The 24,077-nt window shown below is 34.5% G+C and overlaps 2 protein-coding genes across 5 annotated transcripts; one reads left to right on the plus strand and one right to left on the minus strand.

The window, feature by feature from the left end:
• On the plus strand, positions 1-24,077 carry LOC130807972 (protein DNA-DAMAGE INDUCIBLE 1-like). 4 transcript variants are annotated; one of them, XM_057673392.1, is made up of 17 exons: positions 8-410; positions 520-552; positions 626-759; positions 2,836-2,947; positions 3,384-3,500; positions 9,532-9,597; positions 10,870-10,932; positions 11,012-11,056; positions 11,987-12,048; positions 14,043-14,136; positions 14,486-14,578; positions 14,829-14,898; positions 14,974-15,044; positions 16,027-16,081; positions 16,665-16,690; positions 23,695-23,840; positions 23,952-24,077. In XM_057673392.1, the coding sequence occupies exons 1-16, from the start codon at positions 345-347 to the stop codon at positions 23,818-23,820; spliced, it is 1,233 nt and encodes a 410-aa protein (XP_057529375.1). In that variant the 5' UTR covers positions 8-344; the 3' UTR covers positions 23,821-23,840; positions 23,952-24,077. The 4 variants fall into 4 exon arrangements, with proteins under 4 accessions (XP_057529377.1, XP_057529375.1, XP_057529376.1 ...); XM_057673393.1 differs by having other exon boundaries at positions 8-261; positions 345-410; positions 23,695-24,077; XM_057673394.1 differs by having other exon boundaries at positions 1-410; positions 2,839-2,947; positions 23,695-24,077.
• Positions 17,763-23,768, minus strand: LOC130807951 (uncharacterized). The gene is made up of 2 exons (XM_057673360.1): positions 23,425-23,768; positions 17,763-21,894 (listed from the first exon to the last, which is right to left on the minus strand). Exon 2 carries the CDS (start codon positions 20,356-20,358, stop codon positions 17,956-17,958), a length of 2,403 nt encoding a protein of 800 aa, XP_057529343.1. The 5' UTR covers positions 20,359-21,894; positions 23,425-23,768; the 3' UTR covers positions 17,763-17,955.

Below are 24,077 nucleotides of genomic sequence, written 5' to 3' on the forward strand. Positions count from 1 at the left end.
AGGCCAAATACAAACATACGGCAAGGAGATGAAGATTACTCCCATTAGTTTGCAGAAACTGAAACAAGTACTCCCGTTACTTTGCATCCGTTTTAATTAAAAAATTATTACTCCTAAAAGGCAGTGAAGCAGAGTTGAAGTTGGAGAGAGGCCAAAGCAAAGCTAATCTTGTTAGTTGTTCCAAACTTCCAACAAGAAAAGAAAAGAAAAGAAAAGAAAAGGATAGGAGAGGTGAAAGGCGGAAGCTTTTCCTTTGTACAAGTAACCTAACACCATTATCATTGTTTTGATTTTCTTTGATTTGTACTTTGATTAAACTGAAGTTCTGTAATACTATATCAAAGATGAAGATTACTGTTATGACTTCTGGTGAGCAGATCATCACTTTAGACGTCGACCCTGATGAAGCTGTAATCTTTTTTTAACCCTAATTTCATTTTCTTTTGATTTTTTACATTTTCATTTGCAATTGCTGCGCTTCTGATTTTCACTTCTTCAATTCAATATTCAATTATGTAGATCGAAAATGTCAAAGCTTTGCTTGAAGTCGAGGTGATTTACGAAACTCTTTTTATTTTTTGTTATATAATTTGATTTGGAATTAATTTATTAATTTGGATGACAGAGTGGGGTGACTCTGCAGCAGCAACAATTGCTGTACAATGGCAAGGAGATGAGGAATCATGAAAAGTTGAGTGCACTCGGTGTTTCCGATGGAGATTTGATTATGATGCTTTCTAATGCCAATTCGCTTTCCAGGTCAATAATCTTTCCTTTTGGAATTTCTTTTTTCGAATTTAGATATTCACAATTGTATTAGAATTTCTCCCAAACTAAAATTCATATTTTCCAACATACTTTTTTTACTGAAGCTAAAAAAGCATGATAAAACCGACTACTAGTGTCAGGATCGGTTCTATATGACGTTTTATAATTTATACACTTACCCCCAGCGGAGTCTGATTATGACATTTTTTAAATATTTTTTAACACTCAACGACTTTCAAATAAGTAGCTATTTGTGAATTCTAGCTTTTGTAATTGATTACTATAACTCAAATACATAGATTTGTGCATTTGGGATTTCAGATGTTCGAATGAGTTTTGAGTACGATATTTTGGATTAGGTCAATTATGAGTTACGTGTTATCTGAATATCCCGTCAATGTGATTGTACATAATATAATGTTTAAATAGTCATCAATCAAAACATTATTTATGAGCTAGATAAGTTAGGCTTTACTTTGTTATTGGGCTGTTAATTTTTTCAATCTTTAGTTAAAATTGCTTTACTTGATTAGTCTAACTTTGTTATTGATCAATTTTTGTGATACTTGATGGATCGAACTTGATCAACTACAAGTCTGACTTATTATTTATTGATTCGAATTGGTACAATATTGGAATATAAATATTTGTAAAACATATATGCACATTAATATGTCTCTATTAATCTTTAAAATATAAAAATCTGTATAAAGTAAATTATACACCTAAATATTGGGATAAAGTCGGAATGAGAGTAGGGTTAGGGTTGGATTCAAGTCGGATTGTCGGATTTTTTTTTTAGATCCACCTCCAATCCAACTTCGATTCGGAGTCAGATTTCTTTTCTTCGATTCGAATCGGATTATTTTTGCGAGTCGAGTAGGATTAGGATCAGTTTCGAATCTAACTGCCATGGAAGTATATCATCTATTTTTGACTTAGGAAATTGTGCAACTTTTTTCTTCTTTTCCAACCGAAGTACATATCCAGTTCTTTTCTAGTAGGTGAAGGACAATGTCATTTATGCTACCAATGCATTGTGTTGCGAAATTAATTGTGCATTGTGCCTTGAGGACTCATTTTGCTAGTGTTTGTTTTAATTATGTCCTCACAATCAATGTTAGTAAAAGCAGGAGGAACTTAAGCAGATTGAATTTGGTGGAAGACCATCTTTTTGAGGGAATGCCACTTCTTTACCATAGCAAAAATTTTTTCAACAACTTAGAACCTTGCGAATGAAAACATTACTATTGTTGGAATTGGAAACATAAATGTAACTAGCAAATTGATAATTCATGTCTTGATTGAAAAGTGTGGTAGGAGCACGAGGTTTTACTTTTTAGAGGTAAGGTTCTAGTTAGAGAATGTCAAGATGGTCCTTGCCATTTTTTATAAGTGAAAGGCATGAGATCCTCCTCTTTGTTGCCACCATAGATGTATACCATCGTCATTATACCTTATAGGGTGTTACGTGACAATCAACGTTATTGCTGCCTCCATTGGTTCAAATTCTTAAATTGCAACCGGTTGGATATATAACTTGACACATAAAGAAATGAGATGTATTTTATGTTTCTTAGTCAACTATTGTAGCATAACTTTATTTGTCTTTTAATGAGGATGATAAAAGCTTAGTTTTTAGGTAGATTATGGACTTGGAATACGAATAACTTAGCATGCAAGGGAAATCCATTAATAAACCTACTACAAAGAATCATATGATATAAGAAATCATGGAGGATAGAGCAAGGAATTTCCGGTTAATCTCCCTACTTTGTTTGCGTTTTTCTTGATTCTCCCTCTTTAGTAGGATGTATGTTATGCATTAGATTATTACTCCTTAATAACTGTTTGGTTCACCAATTTACCTTAAAGACAAGTTCTTCTTAGGAGAAATTAATTTTGGCTAAAATTCTTTGGGTATTCTCTAATGTCATTTTACCATGCATATGTAATACTGCCTTAATCACAATTCCAATATTCTTTTTATATTTTTGAAGTGCAAATAGAGCTCGTAGTATGTATTACATTTGTATACATTTATTCTAATGCATATGTTTGGTTCAGCAGTCCATCTTCTAATGACCTGGGCCTCAATCCAGAGGGATCTGCTGTTAACCCTACTGCTTTTCAACAGCACATTCAGCGTGATTCTAATCTGATGGCTCAGCTATATCAGGTATTATTTTGTATAGTTCATGAGCCTTTAATTGATGAGTATCCCTCCACGAAGACAGAAAAAGTCACGCTTTTGATTGTTTTTCTATTGATTTGTCAAATTGTGGCTTTGAATATTCTTCTATCAATTTGTCGAGCTGTGTAATTGCGAGTTTCATTTAGTTGGCAAATTATTCTACACTAGTTTCATAATCTAAGGCATTGATGGCACTTTTTAGCATTTTCTTTGTTTGAAACCCCCTTTGGAGTTGGCTTAAATCTAAGCTTTAGAAGAAGTTAATCCTTTCTTTTTTTGTTGCGTTGGAGTTTCAAGGAAGCATCAATCTAAGGGGAATTTTATTTTTCTGTAGTTGCTCGTTGTATTGTCACATAATGCAGAATTTTGTGGGACTTTTTTTTTTTTTTATTGAAACTCAATTTGTTTTTAATATTTGCAGAGTGATCCGGAATTGGCACATGCAATATCTGGGAATGATCTGAACAAACTTCAGGATATTTTGCGGCAACGCCATCGTCAAAGAGCCGAGTTGAGACAAAGGGAACAGGAGGAGCTGGTATGTATATTTTGTTTATGGTTCTTTCTCCGGTTTTTTGCATTGCATTATGGCTGTTCAATAGTATTTTCCCTACATTTTTGGATAATGGAATGAAAACACCTTCGTTACATACACAATGCCCGTTATGTAACCACTTTGAGAGTTGCTACGAATACGATGTTAAATCATGTTATATAACAGTGCATGAGTTTTCATGGTCAAAACTTTGTGTTGTCCGTTAAGTAATGTGTAATGCCCGTTATATTATTTTACCGTTACAACGATATTTCAACGTTACAACATATTAGTCTCCCGTTAAAATCCCATTAGTTCTCATTAACTTTAATTTTTTCAAATCATTAAAATTATGATTACTCGTAGTTTTTAGTCGTTGAACAAAATAATTGACTAATAAGTTAATTAACTATAAAAAACTAAAAGTAAATTAACTATTCACTAAAAGTACCTCATATATAGCTTGGGGTATATTATTGCATAATAATAGTACAATCACAAAAATGCAATTATTAGTTCACTCCTTATGTGATTTGTTTTCAAAAATTCACACCGAATCGGTCGCAATTAGCGTTATTGCTCCGTTATAGCCGTTTTCTGTGACATCGTGACTGTTTCTGCAAACGCATCAGGCATCAACGATCGCAATTTTTTACATGATTGAGATTAACCGATTAAGGCTTTGAAATTGTTGTTAATGTGGATGTTTTCGCTATACTAGTTTGCCTATAATCACATAACAGTTTGCTTATTTTACTTTGACTATATGGATGAAAATTGTAACTTCAGTTTTACATTGGAAGTTTGTATGTTATTGGATCTCTATTTTTATTAATATTAGAGAAAAACTAACAATAGTTTATGCTGTTACTAGAAATCCAATAAATTCAATTCGAACATGAGTTATTTTGGGGGAAATTCTATATGGTGGCAAAGAGGTTTGGCGAAACGCTAGTGGTAACACTTTTTCATGATTTTTCCACAAAATAGCAACAAGGTTTTAAGTTTATTAAAACCGTAGCAAAAGTTGTTAAATATTTGTTAAAATTGTTTGAAAAGACATATTTACCCTTACTTTTACTTTTATTTGAAATTAAATTATCTCCTGGAACCCAAGTTCGCAGTTGGGAAACCAATAATAACTGAGTTTGTTACAATAGGGCAAAAGAATTTTGCAGTATTTACATCAAATAAGATCAAGCAAAACATTGAACTTTCATTAAGAAAAAACTAAATGCTTCACTAAATTTTGATGTCAATACAATGGGACGAAACATTTTACAAGTTGGCTAATTTCAAGCCTGATTTTTTGGAAATCCACGGCCTGTCGAAAAAACTGTATGATCCAGAATCAGGTGATGTCATCTGGAACTGGAAGGCGCTAACGAATATGTTCGTCAATGATAAACGTTTACATTGGATGGTAAGAGCCATAGACTTGTACATATGGTTATCAAAGTAATTTGTTATCTGATTTTAAAAGACACATTTGTTCTGTATGCTGATTCATTCTTTGATGTTTGTCCCACCCACCCATTCTCTTAAGGGCAGCACTGTTGTTTGTTCTCTTGGATTTTCAATGTAAGGCATATCTGTCTTGTTATCATCACAGAGAAATACATTAGGCTTCAAACGCTGTTCCCAAGAGTCATCATCAAGAAAAACGTCAATATCAGGAGGTGACAACTTATGATATCAGTGGTGATTAATTAGGGTGAGGGTGATGCTGAAGGAGGGGCACGGGTTGGTGGATTCCAGTGAGTAGATTGGGGTTGTTGTGGTGGTGGTGGTCGGTGGGTAGGTGAAGTTAGGGTGAGGTTGTTGTTTGGGAGATTTTTTTTTAAAAAAAAAACAATTTTAATTACAAAAACAAAAAAAGGCAAAATCTGAAAAATAAATAAAAGATAATGGAATATTCAAGTTTTAAACGGAGTTTGCTACGGTTTTAATAAACTTTAAACAATGTTGCTACCATGTGGAAAAATCATAAAAAAAGTGCTACCACTTACGGGTGTACAAAACTGGATACCGGGTCGATCGGAATCTGGAAATCCGGGTACCCGCTTTTTCCGATACCTAAAAATGTGACCCAGTTTCGACCCGGTTTAAACCGGGTTGGAAACCGGATATTTGGTTTTGTTAAAACATGCATTTTTTTTTCCTTATTTCTTTTAGAATTACTTAACGTAATAGTTATAAAAGACAAATCATGGGGTAAGAGATAGGGAGAGTTAGAAATTAAAATACAACCATAAGTCAATTGAAATACAACCATAAAGTTACACATCAAACTATTAAAAACTAAAAGCAAGTGTTTAAAATTTAATTGTTGAAACTTCAAGCTCCCTTAATCATTTTCAACAAACATCAAGGGTTTCATCAATTATGACCTTCGGATGCTCCAAAATCAATGCATTACCTAAACTAAGTTATGAACAGTATAAGGTTAAAGGAACAATATTTTTACACTTAAATATTAAATATTCAATTGAATAATAATTAAAATTTATACTAACCTTCCTCCATTTCTTCAAGTGCAAGCAAACTCTCCTTTATTGCTAGAGTCCTAGAAATAAAAAACCAATCTTGTGTGCAAATAAGGGCGTCGACCATCTTTGGAGTTAATGAAGTTCGAAATCATCAAGAATACCACCACCAGCACTGAAAGTAGATTCGGAAGCAACGGTAGAAATAGGTATAGCAAGCACATCTTTAGCCATCTTTTGAAGAAAGGGATACCTTTTTATTTGATCTTTCCACCATGGTAAAATCTCAAAGTTAGAATTATGAGGTTCACATGCATCTTCTAAATACCTATCCAACTCACATTTGTTTATATTAGTTAATGAACAACTTGTCTCAATTTGATATCTTGAATTCATTAGTTCAATACGGTCCACCTTTCCCATTCCTTGAGTCCCACTTTGAGTAAAAATCAACGAGGTTGAAAAGGTCGAAGTGGAGGAAGTAGCTCCACTTGTATTTGGAAGAGAGGAATAGAAGAAGCATAAGAATCAAACAAACTTTGAAAAACCATTTTAATCTTTAGTGACAAGAGAGTAGCTTTTGTGGCATCATATGAAGCACACACAATCCAATCAACATAATTCCACTTATGCCTAGGATTAAGGAGAACAGCTACAAACACTAAAATATTGATATTATCAGTGTTTCCATAATATTTGTCATATTTCATCATCATATTGGTAGCCATTTCCTCATACCCTCATCGTCGGCACTTATGTTGTAATCAAGCAACAATCTAGTCCCAAAAACACTCAAGAAAGGTAAGAATATAGACACTTTCTTCCAATCCTCTTCAGTAAGAGCACCACCAAATTCCTAAGTAACTTAACTAAAGCAGAATCTTTCATGCATAAAGAAGCAAATGACTTTTTAAATCTGATAGCAGATTCAAGCATTAGACAAGTTGAATTCCATCTAGTTTCAATATCCAAAACAACAAGACTTTTGCTCTCCTTTTTCTCCTTTTTATGCATTCTTTAAACTTTTTAAGCCTAGCAGGAGAAGACCTTACGTACTTCACAATAGCTCGATGTTTCAAAACGGACAAATCAACTTCATTTAAACCAGCTTTCACAATCAAATTCAAAATATGTGATGCACATCTCATATGTAGGTATTGACCCTCCAACAAACCAGTATCCCAAATGTTAAGTCTTTTCTTAAGGTAATTGGCCGCTATGTCATTTGAACTTGTATTATCTACGGTCAATGCCATGATATTTTTCAAACCCGAATCAATCAAGTATTTTTCAACAGCTCTGCCATTAAGTATTCCCTTGTGACTGACAATAGGACAAAAGTTTATGATTTTCTTTTGCAAATTCCAGTTACCATCAATAAAATGTGAAGTCAAACACATATAACTAGAGTTTTGCCCCGATGTCCAAGTGTCAGTGGTTAGACAAATTTGTGACTTGAAGTTCTGAAAAAACAATTTCACCTCATTTCTTTTTTCAATGAAAAGATTATAACAATCTCTAGTGGTAGTGCTACGAGAAGGAATCTTAAATAAAGGATTCAAAGCCCTACTATACTCCCGAAATCCTTCACGTTCAATATAAGCAAAAGGCAATTCATCCACAATAAGCATTGTAGCAAGTTTTTTCCTACACAAATCATAATCAAATTCTCACAATTTCGGAACACCAACACTATCAACACTACCATCCTCATTAACTCTTCTTGCAATTTCAAATTCAATTTTCTTTTGCTTGATATCCAAATTTGGAGGATATTTTTTGCATCTTTTAGTATGATTAGCCGAAGAAGTTGTTCCATTTTTTCTATGACAACCAATAGAAGTTTTGCAATACTTCAATGAGCAATTGTTGGATCTAATTCATTAACTGTGTAATGATCCCACCATTTTTTCCTTTTACTCCTCGAACTAGTAGTTGCACGATGTTGATTTTTCTGTTTTTTATGTGGTGTTCTTGTACTTTCATCTTCATCGAACAAGAGATCAACACTCTCTTCATATTGAGTTCCTTCATGCAATTGTGAAATTCCATTATCATCAAAAGATGACCTCATCTTCTATACAAAACAATAAAACATACCAATATATTAAAAACATCAAAGAATTTGCAAGTTTACATCTAATGAATTTGTTATTTGCAGGTTCACAGTTTGTGAGAACAAGTTATCCAATTCAAGAAAAACATCAATTAATTTTGTTGAAAGAAAGTAGTAGAAAGAATTTAGAATGGGAATTTATCTTAATTTACTAATTTCAAACTTAGGGTTGCAAGACTTGTGTACACAAAATAATGGAAATTTGTTCATATCAGATCAAAACTCCATCAGATTACCAGTAAGACAATAATAACAATAATCACGTGATGATAGACAAAATTAGTATTACTAATAATTCTTTAGACAATCATAATCGTACTGAGCATAAATGAAGTATCCAAATATTTTCAAAATACTTTCAGCAATTCTTTGTAAAAAATAACAAAAAATGGTGAACTTTGGAGGAAAAAAAAAAAAAAATACCCAGTTGAAGACCTTTGGCCGTGAATTCGTGGACTGTTGATTGTCGATGGTCGTGGAGTCGTGGACTGTCAAGCTTACCCAGTTGAAGAAGAAGGGGAGTGAAATATTAAAGGAAGAAGAAGTTTTGAGGAATGGAGAGTTGGAGACTGGTTTCAAAAGTCTTGAGGAAGAAGAAGGGGAGTGAGTACTCACCGAGTAGCGACTGCGCAGATATTAGAGTTACAATTATAGCTGGATAAAAATTAATGGCCCAATAGGGCTTCCAAAGTATTAAAAAAAATTATAAACCGGATATTGGGTATTCGCATTTTCATAAAGAGAGATCCGTATCCGACTCGAATACCCGATATTTAAACCGAAATACCCGGTCCGGATTATCCGGATTTTGTTAATCGGGTAAATTATCCGGTTTTTAAAACCGGATAGCGGATAATTTGGGTTAGGTTTACCAATCGGATATTTTTGAACACCCCTACTACCACTCACGTTTTGCTGAACCTCATTGCTACCACATAAAATTTGTCTTATTTTGGTTGCTTATTTTCCTCTATGTGTTAGTCAACTTGTTTGGATAGAGCTATGTTTGGAAGTGCTTCTCGATCCATTGCTCATGATTTAAGGTTTTGACTGATAATATATTATGCTTATGCAATTACATTTCTTTAAGTACATTTCTGTTTCGATTACCTTTGGAAACTAATAGTAACTTACCAACTGGCTTGGGGAGTTTGCTATTAGTAAAGGGTTATGAGTCTATAGAATTGAGTAAATCTTCACTGCATGATAATTTATATTGTTGTTTTGTATTGTTTCCACTCTATAATAGTCTACCGAGTATTAATGTATGAATTATACAAAAAAAAACATAGATATTCTCATAGGAATGTTCTTATTGCTGGAGCTAAATAAATTTAAAGTACTAGGTTATTATCTGCCGTCATTTGCAGTTTTATCTTGTTAAGCTATTGTGTAAAGATGTTGATAAATTGATCTTTTGTTATTTTTATAGGCATTGCATTATGCGGACCCTTTCGACATTGAAGCACAAAAGAAAATTGAAGCAGCCATTCGTCAGGTAGACTTTTATTGATAAGGGTTCCTTTATGCTCTGATTTTTCACATTAAATTGTTTATTATTTCAATGTGTGTGTAGTAAGTAGTAACTAGTGTTACCCATATGAATGTGGAAATTTTTTCGCAGTAACTACTATTCATCTTATAAATATAGTTTTCACTGTATATTGGTTGCCTTTAGGCTCTAATATATTTTACAGTTGAGCAATATTATGTAATGTAATGGATTTGAGGCCATTATAAGGTTATGAGACTTTGTCCCCCATTGGTTGTATGGGAAACTATTGTGGGCTTATAGAGTAAATGTACTCTCTTACCTACTAGACTAGTCTTTTGGGTGAATTTTCTTGTTTATTTTATAACAATGGTATCAGAGTCGACTCAGAGTGGTAGCCTAGGTAAGCTAGCTGGACCAATGTGGCCATGAGGCCCATGACCAATGAGGATCCAAATCAAAAGTGGTTAATCCAGCCTTGAGCCCGTGACCAACAAGGGACGTTGGAACTTATAAGGGTTCGAATATAATGGACTGGATTTAAGACCGTTACAAGGTTATGGGACTCTATTCCACATTGGTTGTATGGCCAACTAATGTGGGTTTATAGACCGAATGGGTTCTCTCACCTACTAGGCTAGTTTTCTGGGAAGTTCTCTTGTTTATTCTATAGCATATTAGTGCTCCATTTTCGATCCTTGATGTGTATATCAATTTGAAGGACTCCTATCATCACTTTTCTACTTCTAAATGTAGTTATTGCTTGGGCTTGACCCTTGATGTGTATGTCAATCTGAAGGACTCCTATCTTCACTTTTCTACTTCTGAATATAGTTATTACTTGGGCTTGCATTCATGTGGGTTTACATGGTTTTCATAATATCAAAATGAACAGGCTCCATATTTTAAATGAACGTATATATTTATATTAAAACTTATCATATGATGTTTTCTAAGTGAATTTAAACAATTCCATTAAGAATATATCATTTGTTTATTTGAAACATGATAATATTATTTATTTGAATATATTGATTTTGAACATAGTGATTGTCCTTTTTTTTAAGATAAAGGTATCATAAAAATATTCATGGTCATTTCGATAACCCTATAGATGTGCATGGTATTAGATCCATGTGATAAATCTGCTAGTAATGATTTTTATTATTCTTGTGTTATTTTGCAACTTCTCTAGATTTGGCTATGCATAATATATGTATGAAAGCCTTTTGGCGGTTTCTTATTTTGACTCTTTGCTGCCTCACTTATCTTCTATAGAAAGGAGTTGACGAGAACTGGGCTACTGCTCTTGAATATAACCCTGAAGCTTTTGCTAGAGTGGTATACCTTTTCATTTCTCTAATGCTTCTATTTAAATGTTGACATACTCAAATATCTAATATTTTTATTTAATTCACAGGTTATGTTGTATGTGGATATGGAAGTAAATGGTGTTCCATTGAAGGTAGATGCAACTTCTATCTTCCTCTTGATTCCATTCCCTTTAAAATTCTTTAGCTTCAATTTGTTCATTGGTTTGGTTGTGGCAAGTCCAATGTCCAATAAATACTTTAGTTCATTAAGTCTTTTGATGAGGTTCATTAGTAATTTTTTCTTCTCAGCTCTCAGTCAAACTTATGGCACAACATAGTGCAAAAACAAGGCCACATTACATCGTATCGGCCACATTCTAAAGGATTTTAAAAAATTGAATTGATATTTCCCGCATTGTAAAGGTGTATAAAGACTACGTTTGGGCCGTGTCAAGGGCATCTCATGTTGTCGGTTGATATTCAGCGTTACTATAACCGGATTTATCCCATCACAACATCACCATGTCGTTACCGCGATCGCGACTGTTTCCGCATTTTGCACTATGGGCACAACTACAAAACACACAAAGGAGATTCTAGGGCTTGATTATAACTCCCTTGTGTTCCAAATTTTTTTGTTTTTGATCTGCATTATGTGTTAAGTTATGTAAAGTCTCCAATGAAGTATTTAGGAGTGCGGATTTCTTATGGTTGCATGTGAAGTTAATATGCATATTTCAGGTTGATTATTCCCTTATGTTCCAAATTTTTCTCTTAATCTGTGTTCAGCTTTAAGTTTTATGAAGTATCATACATTTGATGGTGATTTGACACATATTTCAATAGAATATTTAGGAGGGTTTTCTTTGGATTGCGAATATGGAAAATTTGTATATAGTTGTCAAAGCGCCTATTTTTTTTAAAAAAATATCTAAAGTCTAGTCCCTCCTTCCCTTCGTTTTCACCAACATTCTTGCTCTGTGTCTCTTCGATCTCGGTTTGTGCTCTATGGCTTTCTATTTGGACAAGTTAAACATGTGACTTCTAAATGGTCACAAGTACTTTTTGGTTTTGTTTATCAGGCATTTGTTGATAGTGGAGCCCAATCAACAATTATATCTAAGAGTTGTGCTGAGCGGTGTGGGTAAGTTTCTTTGTGTAAATTTGCTTTATTTGCTATGCTTCTAGTGTCACTTGCACTACTCATGTATATATAGATCTCTGACTGCATACCGAAGTATGTATCTACAAGCACCAACCACAACGAGTACCTACTATAAGCTAGTTGGGTTAGACTTAGTTTTAAAAGTGTGCTTTGGACGTGCCTTGGTGCGTCTCCAAGGTATGCTCTAGAAAATCACTTTTCTTTGTATTGACTCATCTAATTATGAAAGGCGTGCTATTTTGTGCACCATGCTCCTTTTGCGCTACATGCGTTTGTTTTTGGGAAAAAACTTTTATGTTGTGTTTGGGAACTACGATTCCATTTAGAAATCTATATTTGTCTAAAATTCAATGTGTGGCAAATCAAAAATTTTAAATTTAGATTTGAGTCAATTCACCTTTATATAAAATGTAGTTAAAGTTGAGAATTTGAGATTGGTTACTCAAACCTTGTCCTTATCAAATTCTTCATTTATGATCTTATAATTAAAATCTATAATTTGAAATGAATTACTTGTTCCCAAACACAACTTAATTAAAAATTGTTATAGAATAATTGGATAGAAAGAGTCAAGTCTTCTTTGAAGAGAGAAAGAAAAGGAAAACGGATTTACTCTTGTTTTCAAAAAGAAAAAGAGAAAAGGGATTTAAGAGTTTGTTTGTTATCATAAAATATTGCAGGACTTTTCACACAATGTCTCAAACACCACTAAGTACTTTCCTTTTTTGTATTTATTTTTTTTTTCGCTTCTTTCTTATGAATTATTCGTCTTTTTATTTTCTTCTTCTAGATTCTTCATCTTTTTCTTTCTCTTTTTCTAGCTCCTTCAATATAATGTCGTCCTTCAATATAATGTCGTCTTTCTTCTGGTATTTTTGCTTTCAGCTTTCCTTTTCTTCGTTAAATGTCTACTTTCTGCCATTTTTTTATTTTTACTTTTCCTCATTTTTCTCCTTTTAGTTTTCCTTTTTGATTTTTTGCCTTCTTTCTTTTGGTTCTTTATTTTTCTTTTTCTTTTTTCTTATGTGTTCTCAATCTTTTCATCTTCTTACTTTTTTTTATATCAATGTGATAACAATCAGAAATAGAACAATTAGAATGAGAACAATTAGACATAATGCTTTATATGTGAGTCTTGTGCTATTTTAGTGGCTTAGCGCAATTTAGATATTTTATGCAATTGTAATATGAATATTATATAGTTTGAATATCAAATATGCTTTAGAATTGTTTTATACTACCTCCTATTCATCTAAAATGTCCCATTTACTTTTGGAACACTATTCATCTATCACTCTTAAAACATAGCCATTTGAGATCTTATTTGATTCATTTTGATGTAAAGATTGTTAATATCAACTTTTTATAATTTTTAATTATACGTAACTTGATATATTAAGGATCGAATAAGTGCATTGGATAGAGTGCATAAAGTAAATGGGACATTTTAGATGAATAGGAGGTAGTATGTTTTTTGAGCTAAACATTGCACCTCACCTACGAAAAGCTTGCACTTTCGCCTTGCTTGCGCCTAGGCTCTAGGACTCTTTTGTACTTCAATGCGCCTTTCTCTTTTCAAAGTAAGAGTTAGGGAGTATTTTCCTTTTTTGTGTGTCCGCCACTGCGTTGGGGTGCTGGGGGATGGTGGTGTTAAGGTTAAGTTGCTGTTGTGAGCCAGAAAAAGGATTCAGCATATGAATGGATGGCAGGTATATTGGCCTTATGATAGAAATTTAGGTTATTTTCAACTATTGAATTTCTGTGCAGCAGACTAGAGGTCTTGGTTTTGCATAATATTCTTGTTTAGATTCTATCATCATGTCTGCTTATTCGACTTGATTGAGAATGTGATAATTCTTGGTGTTTTATCAAGGAGTGATGCAATCATGTCATAGGATTACAAATTACATCGATTTTTGAAAATTCCAAGTGTCAAGACTTAATGCTCACTCTGTACCTTTATCTGACTTCAGACTGCTGAGGCTGTTAGATGAACGATATAAAGGCATTGCTCACGGAGTTGGTCAGACGGAGATATTGGGTCGGATACATGTAGCTCCTATCAAGGTAGTGAAAGAGAAATCTCTTATTTGAAATTTCCCTTTCTCTTTTATGTATCTGTACACATGTAACATGTCTGTGCATTAACCCCTGCTGCTTCTCTGAATTCAGCATTGGTTTTACTTTAAAAAGACATTGAAATGTAGGATTTTCTCTTTCTAAATGTTCTTGGAAGTTGCTGCCTTCAATTTCCGTTGAAGTTGAAAAAAGTTGATTGGAATCTAACAAAACCTGTCCACTATTTTACTTGAACTGCTGTTACTTATGCTTTTGAATCTGTATTTATCATGTATATTCATACTGGTCGCTTAATTTAATTTGATTTTTCACTATCATTCCCTGTGATCTTTGGAAGATTGGGAATGTGTTTTACCCTTGTTCCTTTACAGTCCTAGATTCAGACAACATGGAATTTCTCTTTGGTTTGGATATGCTTCGTAAACATCAGGTATTACACTTTGTTGTATTTTTATTGGGGTTATGTTTTATGTAGCCCTAAGGGCTATATATAGGGCATTAATTATATTAACTAATATAGCTTTAATTTGGGACTTTATAACCAAATCACGTGTGGATCAATAAAATTAGCGCTTTATATTTTCATGTTTAGCTCCTTATACATTGCTTTGTGGATATTAATCATTTTCCTTTTAATGGTTCCTTTTTAAGCTTATAAGGAAACTGACCACGTTTTGCAGTGCATAATTGATTTGAAGGAGAGTGTATTAAGAGTTGGTGGGGGAGAGGTTTCCGTGCCATTTTTGTCTGGTTAGTGTTCTTTGTCCATTTCGAATTAAAAGTTCAGTCGAAAATTATTTATAAAAACATATATATTGTTTCCAGAAAAGGACATCCCTTCTCGTTTTCTGGATGAAGAGAGGTATTCAAAGCAAGCTTCTGGTTCAGGAGCTCAGGTAATAATTCTCCTTATGAGTTCATGTAACGTATAGACTTCGTAATAAATACATATGAAAGGGTCTTAAAAATTGGAGATATTGAAGACAAAGTGATAGTAAATTGCTTACCTTGGTTTGGTCATGTGCATCTGAAAAATACCTTAGCTATAAACAATAGCGAATCTTTTGATGGCCTCGAAGGGGCTCGGTCTCCCTGAAAATTTTTGGGGCATTTTATATAACCAAGATATTGTCTAGTATTTATAATAATATATGTGATTTAGTGGTTAAGAATATAATGTTTAAACAAGAGGTTGGGAGTTCGAATATTGGCCCCCCTAGTTTTCTGTTTGGATAATAGCTTTGGCCCCCTCTAACTTTACAGCCTAAGATCCGCCACTGGCTATAAAGGTGGATAGTTGGAAATTTGAAGAGCTTAAAATATGCTAAAGATGACGTACATGAGTGAAGAATGATATGAAAAATTGGAATTTGCTAGAGCATATACTATAAACAAATATGAACGAAGGATAATATTTTGATGATCATGGAATTATTTTGTTAGTTGTTGATTAGTACTTTCTTTGGTTTTCAATTGTTGCTATGGTCACCGTAACAACTGTTGTTCATCAACTGATCTTAATTGGCATATACTTCTCTATGTATAGTGTAAAATATAGTCAAGTGGGATCTTGTTTGATTCGTCTTAATGCATATTTTCATAATATAACTTTTTAGAATTTTTTAGCGTATGAAATTAAAGATATTAAAGATTATAAATTGTGCATTCAATAACGTGAAAAACAGAAATGTAGTAACTATTGAAAAATCAGAGGAAGTATTAGATAAGGCCAAATAAATATATTCGTTGTTACTGCTGATCTCTCACATTGCCTTATGGTTCATGTAGCTGACTACTAAGTCTTTGACATCGTTGTTGTTGTTGAGTTCTATTTGCCTCGTGAATTATGTGAGTTTCAACTAACTTGGATTCCTGCAGGTTTCTTCTGGAAGCAAAGGCAGTATAGATGTCCCGACCGGAAGTCATTTTTCCGGTGAGCTGCTCTTGTTACTATTTTTTTTTTTTTGAATTATAGGATAGGTTGAGAAAGAAAAAGGACCAAGTAATAATCGAACCTAGGACCTTTGCCAGAGAAAGTGTCACTTGCTCCAACTGAGACAAGACCCGATTCTCATTCTTGTTAACCGTATCTTATATTCTTATGCTTTGAATTGCCTTTTAAGTTGCAAGGGGGATTCCAGACGAGGAACCTTTTGATGGAAAATGCAATTACCCAGAGCTAGAAAACCGTTCTTTAGATCTAGGGGCCATACTATATTCAAGTGGCCTCTAAAATCTAAATTGTTATAAAATCTTGGAGATTTTCTGAAAACTTAACAGCAAGTCTTAAATGTTAAACTGTGCGCTTTTTATTCTTGGTGGCTTACTGGCTTAGGCTAGTTATCTGGTTGCTTGTAGTTGTGTCACTTTGTATTTGGACAGTGCTATTGTGCTATCTATTGAATGACACCCTCATTAACTTTAGTCTCTCACTGTCTTCCTTATCTGTTTCCATCTGTTGCTATTGTCAAAAAGGATGCGTTCACGACCCTAATTAGATTTTTATATCATCACAGGAGGTGCTGGCGGGAACCCTGGTCAGGTATATGCTCTGGAAGTTTTCTTGTATTTTTTATTTCGCCTTACAATTTGATAATATTGGACCCGTGTTTGCATTAAATCATTTATTATGCAATTATTTGAATTGCGTGTTATATTGACGCCTAAAGTACATTAACTGACTTTTAATGTGATAGACAATATTTTTTTAATCTGCGTGGTGTCTTGAGTGTAGTTTTACACTATTAGACCTCCGTAACCTCCTTGAGATTTTCCCATTTAACTCCGTTGAGCTCTAAATCTCCTTCCAAAACTAACTCTTACTCATCCTATAAAAACCCAACATGACATAACTTCTTCACCCGAACGCAAAAATCAGTGCCAAACAAGTATGGAGTAATAACTAGTATTCTGAATTAGAAAACACCAAAATCAATAGCAAAGCAAGTAAAAGTAAAACAACTGCAACCTCTTTCAAAATTTGATTTGTAAGAACACAATTATTTTGTTTCATTCTTCAAAGTACCAACTTTTTTTTTGAAAGCATAAAGTTGGGAGAAAATGGAAGGTATGACGGATGATAGAAATGAAGGCAGAGGGTACACTGGAGTCTTATGAAGAGGATGCTTGTAATGTTGAGAGTTTTTGCAAGTTTTAAAGTATGGGTGATACTGTAAATTCATCCCTTAATGGGTTATCTAACGTTTGTCTACTAGTAGTAGAGGACTGAACGTGTAAAACTCAGGATCACCACGCGGATTATAAAAATCTTTGTCTACCACGTGAAAAATTCGAAAATTGGAACAAGTTTGCAGCGGAAGATCGATTATGATTAACTTGTTCAATCACTTAATAACCAGACAGTCAAGGACGGACCGATTTCTCGGTCAACTGGCCGATTTTATGATGAATTCTAAGTAATCTTTAATGATTATTTATCCTGGAAGAAGACACTGATTCCCCTAAGGAATGCAAGGCCTTAATCCTCACAATTCTCGCAATGATCAACGTGATCTTGGAGAAGTATGAATCTGTGAAGGCTTGATACACTCAACCTCTCAAACAGAAAATGGCAAACAGAAACGAACAACTTGTTCTCTGAATGATTACTAGAATCGTAGATGAATTAAAACTGAATAATATGTGTCTGTTACAAAGTGGAGAAGAGCCTTATTTATAGAATTGGCTTTCATCCTTTAACGGCTTACAATCAAGAATAAGGCGCCTAACTTCTAACGGTCATATTAGACGTCTTAAAATAGAGCGTGATAATTCTACTGTCAGGATTTAGGAACACCCAGCTGTTCCTTATCTTCTGTCAGCGTTTGGGAACACCCAGCTGTTCATTATCTTCTGATACAGGACTATGTATACTTTCTTCAAGGCTGGATTATGTATGTTCATAGTATTGAGTAACTGATCCTCAGCTCTTTGTACATTAGCTTCCTTAACTTGAGCTGGTCTAGGTTCAGTATGCTGTTCCTCAATGCTTAAGTCTTCATTGTTTCCAGTGTTCTGATCATATGCAAAAGGTATATTTGTTCCATTCCCTCCTTCTTCAGTTCGAATTGTCCTCAATTCAGAATCAGCATAGTATGGTTGCAGATCCCTTATGTTGAATATGGGAGGGACTCCATTTTGCTCTAGCAAATTTGTCTTGAAAGTATTATCCCTAATCTGGAGCTCTGGTGCAGCTGAGGGGTGCTTGTTGACCTCCTGTTGATATATAGTGGTAGTCTTCTCAGTGTTCCTTTGCATTTTCTTATTGATGCTCCTCATTTGTTCAGTGTGTTGTGTAGCATCTCCATGTGTTCTGTAATGCAAAGAAAAAGCAATTAGTGATACAGATAATATAGCATTTATTCCATATACACCTTCAACCCCTGTGTATACAGTTCTGAAATTTGGGTCAGTTTGATACTGTCCCTCAATCATATTGTTCCCCAAAGCCTTAGCATTTGGTAGAGCTAGTAAGTGTGTTGTCTTTCTTAATGTGTCTGTCACTACTTTAGGTTTACCATTCTTATGCTTAGCAGCAAGATTAAAACTTTGCATGAACTCAAGCCACTTAGTACGTTTGGCATTAAGTTTATTCTGTTCCCAAGTATGTCTAATGGACTCATGGTCTGAATTGTCAGTAGACTGTTCAATATTCCCAACATCTAAGTGATTATTCTTCTGTCTGACCTTCTTGCTGAACAAAGACATACTACCTGTTGCTTCTTGTGAAGACAAAGTGGGCTTACTACCTGCTGTCTTCTGTGGAGGCACAGTTCTATGAGGTGGCAGGGGCGTAAGGGCCTTCAATTTCCCCTCATGTCTCAAGGTATAAACATTAGTGTAGCCATTATGTAAGGTCCTTTTGTCATGCTGCCAGGGTCTACCTAAGAGCACATGACAGGCAGTCATATTTAACACATCACAAAGCACTTTATCTTTGAAAGACCCTATAGCAAACTGGATTAAGCATCTCTTCTTCACAAACCCACTGGCCTTGCTATCCAACCATTTCAGCTTATAAGGGTTTGGGTGTGGCTTAGTTTCTAAATCCAAGGTCTGAACTAAATCCTTGCTAACACAATTAGTTTCACTCCCCCCATCTATGATTAAGTCACAAACTTTGTTCTTAATTTTACATTTGGTTTGGAAGATTTTCTCTCTTTGATCATTGGATTTGATCCTTGGTGTAGCATGAAAGTTCCTTCTAATTAACAAATTTTGCATATCTGGTTCAGGGTAGACTTCCTCTCTGTTTTCTTCCTCCTCACTGCTCTCAGTTCCTTCAAAAGTCTCTAAAACTCCTTCATCATTCACAAAATATGAACCATCAGGATCCTCCTTAGATGTGGAAGGCCAAACTACCTCTTCCTCCCAATTCCTACTGACTAACATAGCCCTAGGTTTGCCTACTTCCCTAATTGCTGCCCACTCCTGCACAGTGAAGGCTCTAGCATTGGGACACTGATTCTTTATGTGACCATGTCCATGGCATTTGAAACAAACTACCCCCTTCAAGTCCCTAGGGTCCCTATCTTTGGTAGTGTTGATCAAGGGTGGAATCTTATCTGGTGCAGTAGTCTGAGTGACAATATGTGTTGGTGCTGTAACACTTCTTGGGTGGTCTGTGCTGGGTTTCTTCTTAGAATATTTCTCTAAAGTGAGGGCATTGCTATAAGCTAGGCTGAAGGTAAGGTTTGGGGTCAACTCTAATTTTTTCCTCAAGTCTTCCCTTAAGCCACCTATAAACTTCCCAATCTTCTTCTCCTCAGTCTCATTAGTGTAACAAACAACAGATAACCGTTCCCATTCTTGGATATACTCAGACACAGTTCTATTTTCTTGTCTTAATGTTCCCCATTGTATGCATAGCTGCTGTCTATAATTGCGTGGGACATACTTCCTCCTTAAGTGTTTCCTCAGTTTTTCCCATGTACTGATTCTTTCTCTATCCTCCCTCCTTCTTTGCTTCTGCACTCCTTCTAACCATGTAGCAGCAAGCATGGTCAGTTTAATCTTAGCTAGCTTAAATTGTTGTTCAGGTGTGGTGTCCTTAAAGTCAAAGTATCTTTCCATATTGGCTTCCCACTCCAGGTACACCTCTGGGTCTGGAGAGTGTCCATCAAAACTAGGTAAGTCAATCTTCAAAGTTTTATCCTCATTGTTCCTATGGTATTGTGGGTGCTGTTGAGGTCTATCCCCTTGGTTCCCCATGTTATTGGCTACTGTAACAGCTAATGTTGGAGTAAATTGGTAAGGGTTTCTATTTTCTCATCCACATCCATGTTTTTCAAGTTCTTCACAAACAAGACAATGGTAAGGCAACTAATATTCAGAACCTGCAAGAAGATTTCCACAACAATATCTCCAGAGACCAAAACAAAAGCACAATTCAGATAATCACCAGCCACAATCTTTGCAAGAAACTTTCCCAATCAACAAATTTTCAGTAACAACAATGAATGCACAGATACACGACCCTAATTTTACAGAGTGATATTCAAGAATCAGATTGTATATACCAAAATTTTCAAAAGAAACGTAATGTTCAGAAATTTGCAAAAAAATGCTTGTTAAATTCTTATCGGTATCCACAATCAAACAGTCAAAATGGAATTATAGGAATCAATTTAAGCGAAAACTCAAAAATTCGATTACCAGATAACAATTTTACATGCAAGCAATGATAATAAAATTAGATTTCAGAAATCTTTCCTTCAATCAAATGCGTGTGATGATTAAATCGAATTCTACAATCTTTAACACAGAATTTAATATCAAGGAAGAATTGAATTTATACCTGTGATTACCGATTGAAACAAAATGCGAACAAATACCTGATTTTCCGATTTCCCTTTTCAGAAAACGCGAAATTACCAATTACCTAGCTTCCTTTGTAACCTAACTTCGTGTCCCTATTCAGAACACGGCTCTGATACCAAGTTGGAACAAGTTTGCAGCGGAAGATCGATTATGATTAACTTGTTCAATCACTTAATAACCAGACAGTCAAGGACGGACCGATTTCTCGGTCAACTGGCCGATTTTATGATGAATTCTAAGTAATCTTTAATGATTACTTATCCTGGAAGAAGACACTGATTCCCCTAAGGAATGCAAGGCCTTAATCCTCACAATTCTCGCAATGATCAACGTGATCTTGGAGAAGTATGAATCTGTGAAGGCTTGATACACTCAACCTCTCAAACAGAAAATGGCAAACAGAAACGAACAACTTGTTCTCTGAATGATTACTAGAATCGTAGATGAATTAAAACTGAATAATATGTGTCTGTTACAAAGTGGAGGAGAGCCTTATTTATAGAATTGGCTTTCATCCTTTAACGGCTTACAATCAAATATAAGGCGCCTAACTTCTAACGGTCATATTAGACGTCTTAAAATAGAGCGTGATAATTCTACTGTCAGGATTTAGGAACACCCAGCTGTTCCTTATCTTCTGTCAGCGTTTGGGAACACCCAGCTGTTCATTATCTTCTGATACAGGACTATGTATACTTTCTTCAAGGCTGGATTATGTATGTTCATAGTATTGAGTAACTGATCCTCAGCTCTTTGTACATTAGCTTCCTTAACTTGAGCTGGTCTAGGTTCAGTATGCTGTTCCTCAATGCTTAAGTCTTCATTGTTCCCAGTGTGCTGATCATATGCAAAAGGTATATTTGTTCCAAAAATTCATGATAACTTCGTGGAATCTCCCAAAATTTTATAGTTGCACCATAGGAGTAGCTCAATGTAATGCATAATAAGAAAGTGAAAATTAGGCCTCAATTAGTCAAAAATCCTAAGTGGTTAAGTGAGATGCTCTGCGCTTCAATTAAAATAGGGAAATTATCAATGGTACCCTTGTGATATTGCACTTTATTTTTGATACCCCTGCGTTTTTTCGATTATCAATGGTACCCCCAACATATCATGCTAATTACGACTGTGACACTTTTTAAGTTTTTTCAGTTATCTTACCGTAAAATCTTTAAAAAAAACAACTATGGTTAGTTTCTTATTTATTTCCTTTGGCTCTTCCTTTTCCCTCCTCACTCATACTTGCTTACTCTGTCTTCATCATCAACTTCCTAGGTTGAGTACGCCATTGCTAAAGCTCTTACAAAGCGTTTTCTTCATCATTGCTGCTTTTCTTCCCATTGGTAAGTTTCCTAATCCTTCTTCCGTTGTTGTCCGTACTTGCAACTTGTTGTGTTGTTTGGGTTCTTGCCCTAAATTTTGTGATTAATGGTGCAATTGTTCTGGTTGTTTGCCCTAAATTTTGCAATCATTAGGGTTTTGTTCGTGAATTATGTGTTTTTAAAGTGTTCTAATTTTTCGCCCTAAATTTTGCAATCATTAGGGTTTAGGACTGAATTTAGGACTCAGAACACTTTAAAAACACATAATTCACGAACAAAACCCTAATGATCGCAAAATTTAGGGCGAAAAATCAGAAAAATTGCACCATTAATCACGAAATTTAGGACAAGAACCCAAACAACACAACGAGTTGCATGTACAGACAAAAACGGAAGAAGGATTAGGGAACTTTTCCAATGGGAAGAAAAGCAGCAATGATGAAGAAAACGCTTTGTAGGAGCTTCAGAAATGGCATACTCAACCCAGGAAGTTGATGATGAAGACAGAGTAAGCAAGTATGAGTGAGGAGGGAAAAGGAAGAGCCAAAGAAAATAAATAAGAAACTAACCATGGTTGGTTTTTTAAAAGATTTAACAGTAAGATAACGGAAAAAAACTTAAAAAGAATCAAGGATGTAATTAGCATGATATACTGGGGGTACCATTGATAATTGAAAAAACACAGGGGTACCAAAGATAAATTGCAATAACACAGGGTTACCATTGATAATTTCCCATTAAATTACTATGTTACATTCCAAGGACAAGCTGGGCAAATTTTGCTTCGAAAAATGTATCATTACAAGTATTAAAAGTGAATATAGAGGAAGTAAGACATTTTACCCAAATGAGAAGTGTGGTGTAATTGCAACTTCAAGGAAATGGTGGTAGTAAATTAGTATTGGGTGAGATAAATAGTCATACTCCAAATATGTGAGGTTGAGGCATAAGCCTTTTATCACTTACATGCACTTTTTAAAAGAGTAAAAGAATGAATTTGGTTTAGCTAGTAATTTGAGCTAATTTACCATAGAGGAAATTTAGTTTAACAAGTAATATTGATTTTCAATGTTTTGACTTTTGATTGTAAAGCATATACAAATATATTGATGCTCAAAAACCAAATCCGACTTACAATATATGCGATCCAAGTAGGTCCGCCATCTAACCACACCTCATTAACGGGCTAATTTATAAGCTACGCCATTGTTTTCTGTGAAATAAAATGAAAGCAAAATTCCACTAGGACATGTTTGTGAAATCTTTATATTTGAGAGCTTCAATGACCATTTTTGCATCACCCTCAAAGATCACACATCCTTTCATCCATGATCATATGCCATTTGCACGGCCCAGGATGCTGCACTAATTTTCGCTATATTTACTCGATGTTCTCTCGCTTTAGGGTTCTGATTTTGATGCCAAAGTTGCAAGGCTTGTTGAGCTAGGATTTGAAAGGAACGATGTCATACAAGCCCTCAAGCTTTTCAATGGCAATGAAGATCAAGCTGCTGGGTTTCTCTTTGGATGACCGCAAATCGCCATTATTCTGTATTGGTTTTCTGCATTCAAAATTTAAATCTGCATTTTTAACTTTCTTTAAATTTTGCACTTAATATACTTATTTTCACTTTTAATCTCTATTTTACTTTATGAATTCAGTGAAATGGAAAAAGTCATGGGGACCAAGAAAAAGTACATGTTTAAATGGCAAATGGATTGGTGCTGTATTTTTTTCTTTTTCTTTTTTTGGTTGAACTTATCTTAAGGCATGTTCTCTTTGTCTTA

Source organism: Amaranthus tricolor, chromosome 3, assembly GCF_026212465.1.
Source record: "Amaranthus tricolor cultivar Red isolate AtriRed21 chromosome 3, ASM2621246v1, whole genome shotgun sequence".
In the NCBI taxonomy this organism is placed as follows: domain Eukaryota; kingdom Viridiplantae; phylum Streptophyta; class Magnoliopsida; order Caryophyllales; family Amaranthaceae; genus Amaranthus; species Amaranthus tricolor.